Below are 13,175 nucleotides of genomic sequence, written 5' to 3'. Positions count from 1 at the left end.
GTTGTTGGAACTTGTTCTCTTTATTGGGTCACAATGATGATTCAGTCTTGTTCACTGTGTTTCGAAGTCCTGATCTACAACCAAAAGGCTTTTAACAAAATGTACATAATTTCAAACAAACTGTGATCCAAAGGCAGCTCGGTATTGTTCCCAAGTTACACCCAAAGACTAAACAGCTATTAGGAGACTGGAAGATTCTGTTCTCATATAAGTTGCCTTCAAAACCACCATATGTATTTTTATTTTCCCTTCTGACTTCCTTTTAATTGTTGTCATCACTTGCATTTATTCTGGCAAGAAAAAAGCTACTTATACAGTCCACACAGTATCTAGTCCTAATTATACCACGTTAGCAGTGTTTTTATGAAGTTTATTGCTAAGAAATCAGTTGGCCCAATCCAAGAGGTCTTTGCTTTCTCCCCCCTCCATAAATCTGTTGGCATGTGAGAAGACTGACAGCATACATAAACGTTTGACTGTATCAAGGCCACTGTGAACAACAGTGTTTGTTTGGACATACACTAATATCTTGGTCCCCTTTTCCTACTGCTTTTTCAGTAGCAGTGCAAGATGGCTAGCTTGCTTCCTAGCCTGTTCAAGCAAAACAGTATACATACACACCATCTCTCCACCGATTAAATCAAATTTCATATTTATTTGCTTTTTCCCTGCTGTTATGTAACCTTGGGGATTGACCCAGACTAAACTGACAATTTCCACTGCAGACCCACCCCTACATGTTGTTCTGTGGGGTCCTAGCATTGTTAACTGCCGGGAGAAAAAATAGCCTGCCCCCTTTAAAGACATAATAGGGTGTTATTTACCACAATGCCACGAAAGGCTTTGCCTGCCCATTTCCACACAATAACTATTAAAGGGATACAAGTTTTTTCTCTAAGCCTGTTGGCAGCTGTGTCTTCCAGGGGATGCAAGAACACTGATCTCATGAGATCAGTGGGCTGCAGTGGGAGGAAGGCAGGAAAGTTCTGTTCCACTGATGAAAAATTTAGCATGGATCTGACTCTTGGCTATTTTCACAGAAAAGAAAACTCAGTTTTCAGTTCAGCAGGGTGGGGTTTGTCTGCAGGGACATGTAAGGGCAGGAAAATTTATTATTGGGTCTCAATCATGTTTGCACGTTTTTTTGTTTTTTTTTAACCTCCCTGTTCTACAATCCCAGCCCAACTGCATTCTTTTTTTAACTTGGAATCTTTAGTGTTAGATCCAAATTTTTTTAATCTGCTCACTGATTTCCTGATCTTACCATATTTTATAATGCACTTACTGATTGACTGAAAGCTTTAATCATACTTGTAATCTGCCTTGGGTCCCAGTGAGAAAGGCAAATTATAAACAATATTTTCCTAATATAATGGGTATGCAGAAAGTGAACATTAATTCAGGTGACTGAAAGCCAGGAGAGAAGTTGTCCCTCTTCCTCTGGAGTCTGGCTTACCTCTTGGACATCCCATGCCTTGACAGTGCCATCAGCAGATGCAGTGCACACAACCGATTTCACCTTTCCCACAGCAAATGTGTGCTCATTAGATGACAGGTAAGCCATATCGTGTATCTCTCCTAGGACAACATACCACAGAATTTTCTTTGGAAATCAAATATGTCAACTTCAAAATCTGTTAATTTTTGGTTCACTAAGTGAATGAGCACTCTCTCAAAATAAAGCCTGAGCAATAACTCCGATGGGCATTTGTTTTCTAGTATCAGGGTTGCCTTGTTTAGTATCTCATAAACCTGCAATTAAACATTTAGAATAACTGAATAGTTAAGAATGTAAGAAGAGCCCTGCTGATCAAACCAGTGGTCCATCTAGTCAGCATCCCGTACCGTCCCACACAGTGCCCAACCGGTTGCTATGGAGGGAAATCAGATCATACAGCCTGAGGCCTTCCCCTGAAACCGATTCCTGGCGCTGGTATTCAGAGGTTCACTGCCTCTGAATGTGGAGGTACCCTTTAGTCACCATGGCTAGTCGTCACTGATAGACGTATGAATCCATGTGTCTGTCTAACCCCCTTTTAAAGCTATCTATGCCTGTGACCATCACTACATCTTCCGGCAAAAAAATTCACAATTTAATCACTTCCTGTCTAAAGTATTTCTTTTTGTCTGTCCTGAATTTACTGGCCATCAACTCCATTGGATGCCCTCAAGTTCTAGTATTTTGGCAGCGGGAGAACAAGTTTTCTATGTTCACTTTCTACCGTGTGTGTGGTTTAATAAAACCTCTATCATGACCCTCTCTGTCATCTCTTTCCTAAATTGAAAAGTCCCAGACTTTCAGGCTTTTCTCACAGGGAAGGTGTTCCAATCCCTTAATCATCTTGGTTGCCCTCTTCTGCACTTCTTCCAGCATTGCAATGTTCTTGAGACATAGTGACCAGAACTGCACACAGTTCCAAATGAGGCTGCACCAAAGATCTATACCAGGTCATTATAATAATGGCTGTTTTATTTTCAATCCCTTTCCTAATAATCTTCAGCACAAAGTTTGCTTTTTTCACTGCTATGGCATACTGGGTTGACACGTTCATTGAACTATCCACTACAACTCCAAGGTCTCTTTTCCTTTCAGTCTCAGAATGAGCCAATGCAATACAGGAATCACCTTGCACTGCAGTCAGTAACATCATGAAGCCAAATCCAACTGATTATCTGGAATTCTGGCATCACATCCATAACAATCCCAGTGGGGATAAAAAGTAAGCCCAATGGCTAAAAATGACACACATGCATACACATTCAAAAGCAGCTACCAGGAGTGAAGCAAAGGATGGCAGGGTAAGACCTGAAGTATAATTAATATCTCTTCGGCATTTCCTCAGAAGCGACTATGCAGCAAGCCTCTGAAGTATGGGCTTAAAAATTTCCCTCAGACTCTGGTAATGGTATGTGCACCAAACATACTTTCCAGACTTGCAGCAGTCATACCAAACTGCTTGTTAGACTCAGAGCAATTTAAAATACATTTCAGGGAAGCCGAGGAGATAGGTGCTTCTTGGGAAATGGTGTGCACCCCACTGTTACAAAGCAAGTTTTGTACCTGCAAGCTTTTTATAAAACAGAATGCAATGCAGTTTACAGGGTGATTTAAAAAAATTCTTCTAGATGAAGAACCAGGTTTTTACCACACCTCATACCTTGATGTCCTCTCATGGCTTTACATGAATAGTCAACTGAAGGTCGTCCTGATACCATTTTATGCTCAATATTAAAACGGTGGAGATAATACTTTTTCCAGGTCTGTGTTCCTGGGATCACTGAGATATTGCAGAAGGCCCACTGATTTAGGCACATATTTCTGTAAATACAAACTATGACAGTATCATCTTGAAATATAGATTTCTCTCTCTGCAACTTTCACCGTAGGGGCAGGTAGGTAATTGTTCACAACTAACTTCTACGCTGTAGATGTGTTTGGGAAAGGTAGTGAAACAAAACGAAATGTATTCCCCAGCACTGCTACTCGGATCAAATTTCGAGCCACCCACAGCTGCTCTGAAGGAACATTAAAACTATCAAGATCTCCTTGTGAGGTTTTTCCTACATGTGCATTCTCTGCTGTGGCCCCCACCCTATCGACTGGTCTACCTGAAGAGGTCAGGAAAGCCCCCACTCTCCTGGCTTTCTGCAAATGCTGCAAAACTGAATTATTCAAGAGGGCTTTTTTACTCGGGGGGGGGTACACTGTAGGGAAGTGACAGCTAATAACTATGCTACCTCTGCAATGTCATTATTGAGGCAAACTGCCAAGTCTGATGATTAGCTAAGTATTCAAAAGGCTGCACAGAAGTGAAACCAAACAGCCTGGACACTCAGAAAGCAGTAATAGTACAACATTGACAAACTCAGATGATACAGCTGTTTTTCTATCTGGCTTAAAATCAGTATGCTAAATGTTTTTTAAAATTATTCAGCAAATTTTAGCCACTCCAGTTTAAGATTATATTATAAATAGTATTCAAGTTTGTCATTATAATGACATCCTGGAGTCCCAATTCCTACAAAATCAAAGAGAGTCCAGTAGCACCTTTAAGACTAACCAATTTTATTGTAGCATAAGCTTTTGAGAATCAAGTTCTCTTTGTCAGATGCATGATACAGTCACTCAGTACCTCTAAGAAATTCATTCTGTGTCATTCGATGGTCAAAATTTTTCTGGGTCAGTTGAAATGATCTGTTGATTCATGTCAAGAGTACAACACAGCCATTTTCAAAAGATTAGTAGTGACAAAGGAGGAGGCTATATTTTCTAAAAGTCGACAGAAGGAAAATACAGAGGTTTGGGAGACAAATTATCAATTTAATGCAGGTCTTATGATACTTTTGCATCTGAGGCCTTCTCTTGACTGTTCTTCTTTTCCTTCTCTTTTCATTCTGACACTGTCTGTGAGGCTTCAGAAGGCTGGGAAGGAAGCAATGAGCAAGAAACACAACAGCTGCACAACTTTCACTGAATCACTATTAATCAGGTTCTCTGTAGATTACAACCTGGCAACTCAGTAAGAATCAGTTATTCAGTTCATTGTGTTTAAACCGTTAGCTTCCCCCCGCCCCAATACACAGCATTGTAAAAATCCCGCCTTTCCTCTCTGTACCCTCAGCTAATATTCTAATTCATGCTCTGGTCCTCTTACCCCACTGCTGGCAAGTGTAGCCCTTCAGTGATATAATCAAAGAAAACAGCCAGATCTGATTATTATCTGACTCTTCCCTTTCCTTTGCAGAACAAATTCCTTGTTTTGACCTTTAAAGCTCTCCACTCTCTTGTTGCAGTCTGTTTTCCAGCTCTTTTCCCACTATATCTGTACTCTTGACCATCTCCATCACCCTCCACTGCCAAAATGACTACTTTAATCCCACCCATTCTTCCCTTATGGTTCTGTGCACGGAACTCCATTCCTGAATAGATATAAGGTGCCACCTCTGTCTTTCCTCGCCATTAGCATTGCTACAGACACAAGATGAACTTTCCTGATTCCTTCATTACACATAAGGTAGGCACCTAATTAAGCTCCTTGACAGCAGCTGTCAAAAGTTCATCTCAAGTCACTTCGTGCAGTAGCTGCTAGTTTTACACAGCCAGGTCATTGCTGCTGGCGGCTGTTTCGGCCAGTCCAAGAACAAATGTATCTTGATTGATAATTCAGGCACATATCCCCTGAAGACATGTTTGGGTCACTATAGTGATCTATTTGTATTGTGCAAAATTGCTTGCAGTTCATTCCATGTGCCAGTTTTAAAGACTCACTGTGAAGGGGTATTGTCAAAAAACAACCATGCAGAAACTTAAGATGTCTCTCTGTGTTGAATTAAAGCAACACACAAACTACTAAGTCACAGATGTGAACATCAGTGAGTACTCTCTGACATGCATCACTTTTAGGGCACGGAAGGAAAATTAAAAGTTTATTTCAGTCAAAAATCACTCAATATTCTAGAAAAAAGCTTTATTTTAAATCAGTATAACTAAATGTAAAAAAATAAAGTATAAGAGAATCAATGATATGATACCACATTAGAATATGTAAAAACTATTATAACAAAATGAGAGAATGCATGGCAATTCTACTCTGCCTACACTAAATATAAGAATGAATTCAAATTTTAAGTCTCTTGCCAAAGCATATGCAGAAAAGGCACCCTCTCTGAATCCAGATCTGAGAAGTTTGCATGTTTTTCAAGCTCTTACATTCTTCTGAAATGTCTGTTTTATTATATTAGAATACAAGTGATGTTCAAAGGAAAACTATGAAAGCTAAAAACAAGTTGCCAGTTACACAGTCAGTGTTCTTTTTCTGGGATTTATGATGGCAGAAAAACAACTATTCATGAGAAGTTACTTCAGCAGTTATCAAAGCTGATTTATGGCAGCTTAATTTCTCAAGGACATTTAACTGCATTAAGATTGTGAGAAAGAGAAATGTCTGATTAAAGCTGTTTCAGTAATTACTGATTCAGGCTAACTTATGCCAAATAGTGAAATAAGAATACCTACGTTCTACATACCATGCAAGATTTACATTAGATTGTATACCTCTTTGCAATTGGATGCATCCTTTAACAACTGACATTGGCTAGATTGCATTGCTGCTAGCTATGTAACAGTGAGCGAGCGAGCGAGCGAGAGATATTCGGAGAAGAAGCAGGATATTGCCCTAAGAGTACCAATCTGGAGACAAGGAAATGACACTCAGCATTAGGGTGCTGACCTCACATCCCTATCTGACTAGCCCTTGCTGCCCCTTGTAGGGTTTTCTTCTCTCTTTGTACACCAGACATTGCTTCTTCCAAGACCCCTTCTTGAGGTCTTGTGTATACAGTCCACAAGATTCATCTTCTTACGTAGGCTTTCAAGCTTTTCTCAATAAAGTGGTTTGGTGAGAACACCTGCAATCATTTCTTCTGCAGCACGGTACTATAATTCAACATGCCCTTCGTCTTGCGTGTTTCTTACTATGTGACACTTTATATCTTTGTACTTAGGTCTTGAGTTGATCTTTTCCATCTTTGCAAGATTTATGCATCCTTGAATGTCTTCAAATATTTATATAGGTCTTGGTTCATCTATCCCAAAGTCTTCCATTAGCTGTAGCATCCACTTGAGTTAATTGCACGCTTCCAATGCCAATATATATTCAGCTTCAGTAGAGGATGTGGCTACAGTTTCTTGCTTCCTGCTCGCCCAGCTGACAGCTCCTCCGTTATAGAAGAACACCTCTCCATGGTAGAATTTCTATCTGTAGTCTCCTCCCAATCTGCATCCATGTATCCCACTAGTCTGGGGTTATCACTTGCTGGTAACTTGAATATCAAGTGTGCAGTGCCACTTACGTTATCTTGCTAGTCTCTTAACTGCATTCCAGTCATTTTGTTTGGTGATGTGCTTTTCCTGCATAGTATTCCCACTGCTGTTGCAATGTCTTCTTGAATAAAGGCAATGTTCTGCCCCACCTTGTTTGAATTCTTGCTTGATGAGCATTTAGGTCTGTTTCTTATTGTAGGCCCATGCAACCTGTTTCAGCCCATAGATGCTCTTTTGAAGTTTATACACATGTTATTTGTCTTTGGACTGTTCAAATTCTGTGGCTGTTCCATGTATTTATCTTCCTTCAATTCTCCATGTAGAAAAGTAGTCTTCATGTCAAGATGTTCCATGTGCATCTTTCTTGCTGCTGCTATGCTCAGAAGTATTCTTACTGAAGTGTCTCACACCACTGGTGTGATGGTTTCATTATAGTCTTCTCCATATTTTTAGAGTATCCTTTAGCAACTAGTCTAGCCTTGAACCTTTGTATTTCCCCTTTTGCATCATGCTTGGTCTTGAAGATCCATTTGCATCCTACTGCTTGCATCCTTTCAATATCTTCCCAGCTAGAAGGTTCTGGTACAGCTGCTGTTCTTGCCAAATAGGAAAGTCTTCTTTGTGGAATTCCTTTGTTTGATCTAGCTGAACATTTGACACTTTGTTCTGCATCCCCTTCACCTTGTTTCAGTTCTGACGGTGTGTCAGCCATCATGCTCAGCTCTATTGTTTCTGTTTGCTGTGCTTCATTCCTCTCTTTGGTGTAGTTTCTCTGATATCTATTTTCTCCACCTTGTTTGGTTTCTCCCTTTCATCAATATCGACCACACTGCAGATCTTGACCATCTCTGTTTCTGGGCTGAGGATTCTGTATCCTTTGCATCCCAGTGCATAACCAACGAACACGCCTTCTTCCGCTCTAAGATCCATCTTTGCCTGTTTTTCTTTAGGAATGTAAGTGTAGGCTTTTGACCCAAACACTCTCAGATGATTCACTCTGGGTTGGTAGCCATACCACAGCTCAAATGGTGTACTACTTCTGTCTTTAGTAGGCAGTATGTTTTGCAGGTAGGTAGGTAGTATTGATAGCTTCTCCCCAATACTTGTCAGGTAGCTCTGCCTCAAGCAGCATACATCTGGACATTTCAGTGAGAGAGTGATTCTTTCTTTCTGCTATTCCTTTGTTTTTTGGGGTGTGTGGAACTGTGAGATGGTGCTCTATTCCTTGCTCTGTTAGGTAGCCTGTCATCTCCTTTCCCAGGTATTCCACTCCATTATCTATCTGGATTGCTAGTGGCTTTCTTCGGAATCTATTACTCACCATAGCCAAATAAGACTTGAATTTTTCCAGTACTTGGCTTATCTCTCTGATCAGGTAGACCACAGTAAATTTTGAATAATCATCCATGAAGGTTAACAGATATTTATTTCCACTTGGTGTTGGTGTTTTCATAGGTCCATAGATATCACTATGAATCACCTCAAGGGGTCGCTTCGTTTGGCTTGTGCTATGCTTGTTAAAGCCGGGTCTAGTCCCCTTTGCCTTTATGCAGCACTCACACTTCTCTGTATCAGCACATTTGGTCACCAGCATGCCTTTTGTTAGGTTCTTCCATTCAAGTTGGCTTATTGCCTCATTATCTATATGTGCAAATCTCCTATGCCAAAGTTTGCTGCAAGTCTTGTGATTACATTGCCAGGTAAAATTCACTTTCTCCTTGTGACACTCAAGTTTGTATAGATTATCATTCTCAGCAGCAGTTGCAATCAAATCAGTCTCTTCTCTGATAAAACATTTCTCTCCATCAAATATTGTTTTTACTTCTTTTCTCCCCATGGCTCTTACCGAGAATAAGTTATTTTCCAGTTTTGGAACATACAAGCAATTTGTGATAAGAACTTCCCTGATTTTGCCACTTGGGAGTTTGCAGTAAAGTGTCCCACACCCGACTCCTTCAGAAGAGATTGTTTCTCCATTTGCTAAGTATAAGTTCTCATTCAGTATTTCAAAGAAACTCTTATCTTTGCACATGTGATTCAGGGCACCTGAATCTATATACCAGTCGGGAGCTTTTTGCAAGCCCTTCATTATTAATTTTAAATGAGGTTCTTCCACTGGCTTTAAACTGAGTCCTTTTGTTTCCCTCTGGCTTAAAGCCCCTTCTTTGTGAATCACTTAAGGGACAGGTTCGCTTAATGTGCCCTTGTTCTCCACATGAATGACAAGTATATTCTTCTTTAGCAGAAATTTTTAAAGCTCTTTTGTTCTGTTTAACTTTCTTACAATCTCTGCATGATTTCTCCTCTTCCAACATTCCTATAACTCTTTTCAGGGAGAGATAATCTTTAGATTCTATTTCATGGATCACATTTTCATAGCTCTCTGGCAAGCTTATCAAAATTAAGGCAATCATATCCAGGTCTGGAACTTCCTTGCCTGCTGTTCTTAGCTGATGAGCTAAATTTAGCATCTCATCCAGATGAGATTTCAGACCATCAGTTTCTTTCATTCTTAAACTGAACAAGCGTTTTTGAAGATACATTTGGCATTTCAAAGAAGATTTCACATGCAGCTTCCTCAATTCCTCCCACAACTCTTTAGCCGTTTGCATATCTATGACTCTTAAAAGCTGACGATCTGTCAGAGCCGAGACAATAGCTGCTCGTGCCTTACTGTTTGCGGAGTCCCAAGCTGCTTGCTGTTCTGGTCCATCTGCAGGTCTCCCAGCTTGAGTGACATCCCAAAGATCACATTCAATCAGATGGGTCTTCATTCTTTCACTTCAAACCTGATAATTATTATCTGCCTGATAATTATTATCTGCCAGCCTGTCTATCCAAAGTCCATGCAGTGCACCAAAGCAGGTCGCCATCTTTGATCCTTTGTTCTCCGCTACGCTCACCTTGCCCTGCTAGCACTTAAAGAGCCTCAGGCTGTTTTCTACCTTTAAATCAGTATGCACGTGGTCTGGAGCTCATTAACCCTGTTGGCAGAATATTTGCACAACAATAGTCACATGAACTGATTAAAGAGTAAAGAAAATTTATTTAGGAACTAACATGCTTTATAGTGAAGTGGAGAGATACAGACAGACGTCTAGCTATATAGCTAACTGAGAGATTCCAAGAAGAAGCAGGATATTGCCCTGAGAGTACCAATCTGGAGACAAGACAAGGAAATGACACTCAGCATTAGGGTGCTGACCTCACGTCCCTATCTGACTGGCCTTTGCTGCCCCCTATAGGGTCTTCTCTTTCTCTGTACGCCAGACATTGCTTCTTCCAACACACCAATACCTTCTCTGGCACCCACCAAGTGCTTTTAGAAAGCGAGTGGGGCAGGATGGAACTTTTGCCCACCAGTGCCTCTGATTAGCCATTGCAAATCTGATTGGCTGTGCAAATATTAAAAAACATTGCTTTGGCAGCAGGTGCAACCACAGCACAAGGATCTTCACTGCACGGCTGAAGGTAAATGGTTATGTATTAATCTGCATAACCAAGTCTAATCCAGCCTTTGCAAATCTTATTTCTCTCTGTGTGTCCCAGAACTCTATTGTCCTTCCCATTGTTGATTTTATGATTAGGGGCAGGAGCTTTCTAGATTTTGCTGATCATATAAACATACATAGCAAGTTGAAAAACAGAAGACATAAAATTGTGATCTTTAGTTACCGAATCTTCAGATCCAGTTTTTAACAAATACAAAACTTACCTCCAAAGTGTAGTGGTCTCTGTTGCTTCGAGCCATGTCTAAGAAGAGAAATAATTACAGGTTTGTAGGAAGCACTACCTCAGGACTCACTTGACAAAAGCAGGTTGAGAAAATTCTTTAGAGTTTTAAGCACAATTCTAGAAACCCCTCCCTAGGGCCAACACTGAAGTAGGAAGCATTATTTAATCCATTATTTACTTCATCCTTCAGCGTTTGCTCAAAAGGGAGAGGTTCTGGCCAGGCATCTATCCTATTAAGTGGCATGATTTAGCAGAAATTTAGAAGGGGATGTTTTCTTGGCATGCAGGTACAATGTTGGGGAAAGTATCCCCAACTGAATCACTGCTTGTGGTACAACTGTAAAACACACAAGAGCCCTCCCAGAAAAAGATCACAACCCTATAAGCTTCCCCCTCATTCCTTCTACTCAAATATAAGCACTATGAAAAACAATGTTGGGCAAGGGAAGTTATGCATCGAATACATTGCACCTGGTGCAGAAACTTCAAAGATGGGGCAGAACATAAACAGAAAGCAAATAGGTCAGCACAATCTTTAAGAAGCAAGACCAGAATACACTCAGCAAGCAACTCTAAACAGGTTTACTGAGAGCCTCGCTACAAGTGACATCTTCCACGCGAAGGGCACTTGATCATTTTCGCAAGTCTTTCTGGGTACTGAAGTCCCTCTCCCACACCCCTTTTCCTTCTGTTCTTTCCCGTCTCCGTTAGCACGGCTGCCTGAAGAGACGGAGAAAGCCTACGAGAGCAGCTTTTGCAAATCGTCTTGCTGGGGGGTGGGGAATGCTCTAGAGAAAGCTGACATGTGAAGTCCTCCCCTCTCTGTTAGAACTGTTAGGATCGCTGCCTTAAAAGTCAGAGAAAGCCTGCGTTTGCAAATCGTTTCTCTAGTCGCAAGCCTGCTCTCAATGATCTTTGGGGGCGGGCAGCTGCAACTTTCTAAGCTTTCTCTAGAGTATTTCCCCCCCTCCCCGAGCAAGACTATTAGCAAAGTTGCAGCGGGCAGCTCGGGGAGGGGGGGAATACTCTAGAGAAAGCTTAGAAAGTTGCAGCTTTCTCTGACTTTTAAGGCAGCGATCCTAACAGTTCTAACAGAGAGGGGAGGACTTCACATGTCAGCTTTCTCTAGAGCATTCCCCACCCCCCAGCAAGATGATTTGCAAAAGCTGCTCTCCTAGGCTTTCTCCGTCTCTTCAGGCAGCCGTGCTAACGGAGACGGGAAGGAACAGAAGGAAAAGGGGTGTGGGAGAGGGACTTCAGTACCCAGAAAGACTTGCGAAAATGATCAAGTGCCCTTCGCGTGGAAGATGTCACTTGTAGCGAGGCTCTGAGAAGCAAGTCTCATTTTATTCAATGGGGCTTATTACCAGGAAAGCGTTTTTAGAACTGCAACTTCATTCTCATCCACTTTCTTACAGAGCACTTAAATTTGGATTGGATACCTAAATGCCAAATAGGTGGCCTAGGAAATACTTCACTAAGGAATCCTATCACTATGAATCCAGTCAGTAGCCCTTGAGAAAATAAATGCCTCTGGGATCAAAAATGTAAGGGTTTTTTACTTTAAATACTGTGTCATTCTCTGACCAGAGACAAACTCCATTTTTAAAAAATAAACAACCCCCTCCCTCCCCTAAAAGCAAATGGAGGAACAAACTTATATATAACTACTGCGACACGCAGCGGCCTAAAGACCGATATGCTCGTTAAACCTGAAGATCCTAAAGGGAACATCGGAAGAGTTTTGCAGCTACTACTTGCATCTTTGACTGTAGGGAAAAGGGCTGCAAGAAAAGGCTCCTTTTCTAGCCTCCGCGTCTACGGCGAAGACACAGGCACGATTCTCCGCGCCTAGAGGCGGATTTGGAGCGTTTGCTGCCAGCCCGCCGTTGTTGGTTACCTTATTCACTTGGGCTGCTCTGAGTAAATCCGGTGCTTCCAGGAACGAGAAAATATGGACCAGGCAATCTAATGTAAGCGATTCGCCGCTCATCTCTCGTGCAAGATCGCCGCGCCCGAAACAAACTTCCGGGCAAGTTCCCTTCCCTTCCTGCCCCGGCGCAGCTGCGGGAGCAGCCGAGGCGGAACTAATGCTTTCCGCACCAGCCCTAAACAGAAGCAGCTTCTGCTACCGGGGAAGGGGGCACTTCTGTTTGGGACTGCCTGGCTCGGCTTGGGCGTTTCCCTCGTGCTGCTCGCTCGCCCTTAGGGGAAAGGGAGAAATCTGTTCATCCCCAATAATTGCCTCATTGTTCGCCATTGGAATAACCCCTCCAAAGGCAATCGAGCCTCGGCGCAGTTCCCGAAGCAAGTGTAGTCAAACCAACCTAACGTGCTTCCTAGTCAAGAGGGGAGGTTTTAAGACTCGAAGGCGCTACTACGGTTAGCTGAGTTTGCAAGTTTGACCACAAGCCTACCAACTTTGGCAAAAGTAAAAGGAAACGAGGAAGCGGAGGATCTTTACCTGAGGAACGCAACTGTAACTGGAGCTGCAATCCTCCCCATGCCTATTAGCTACAGGACTCGTAAACAGGCGAACGTTTTCTAACGCTGAGATTTATGTTGACAACCTCAGCCCTCAAGAACGCCCCCAGGCGCCTTCCCGCACACTTGCGGA

General features: G+C 41.9%; 1 protein-coding gene across 2 annotated transcripts in view; it reads right to left on the bottom strand.

Moving 5' to 3' along the window:
* Window positions 1-13,175, bottom strand: part of FBXW12 (F-box and WD repeat domain containing 12) — a 24,956-nt gene extending 11,781 nt beyond the window's left edge. The window contains exons 1-4 of one of the 2 annotated variants that reach the window (XM_054976806.1): window positions 13,023-13,175; window positions 10,539-10,576; window positions 3,159-3,319; window positions 1,457-1,578 (exon numbers count right to left, since the gene is read on the bottom strand). In XM_054976806.1, coding sequence (XP_054832781.1) covers window positions 1,457-1,578; window positions 3,159-3,315 — 279 coding nt within the window. In that variant the 5' untranslated portion in view covers window positions 3,316-3,319; window positions 10,539-10,576; window positions 13,023-13,175. Of the gene's footprint in view, window positions 1-1,456; window positions 1,579-3,158; window positions 3,320-10,538; window positions 10,577-12,458; window positions 12,591-13,022 lie in introns of those variants that run through there. The other variant, XM_054976805.1, reaches the window with a different exon arrangement.

This window comes from Eublepharis macularius, chromosome 4 (assembly GCF_028583425.1).
Source record: "Eublepharis macularius isolate TG4126 chromosome 4, MPM_Emac_v1.0, whole genome shotgun sequence".
Lineage (NCBI taxonomy): Eukaryota > Metazoa > Chordata > Lepidosauria > Squamata > Eublepharidae > Eublepharis > Eublepharis macularius.
This window is presented reverse-complemented; position numbering and strand designations above follow the sequence as displayed.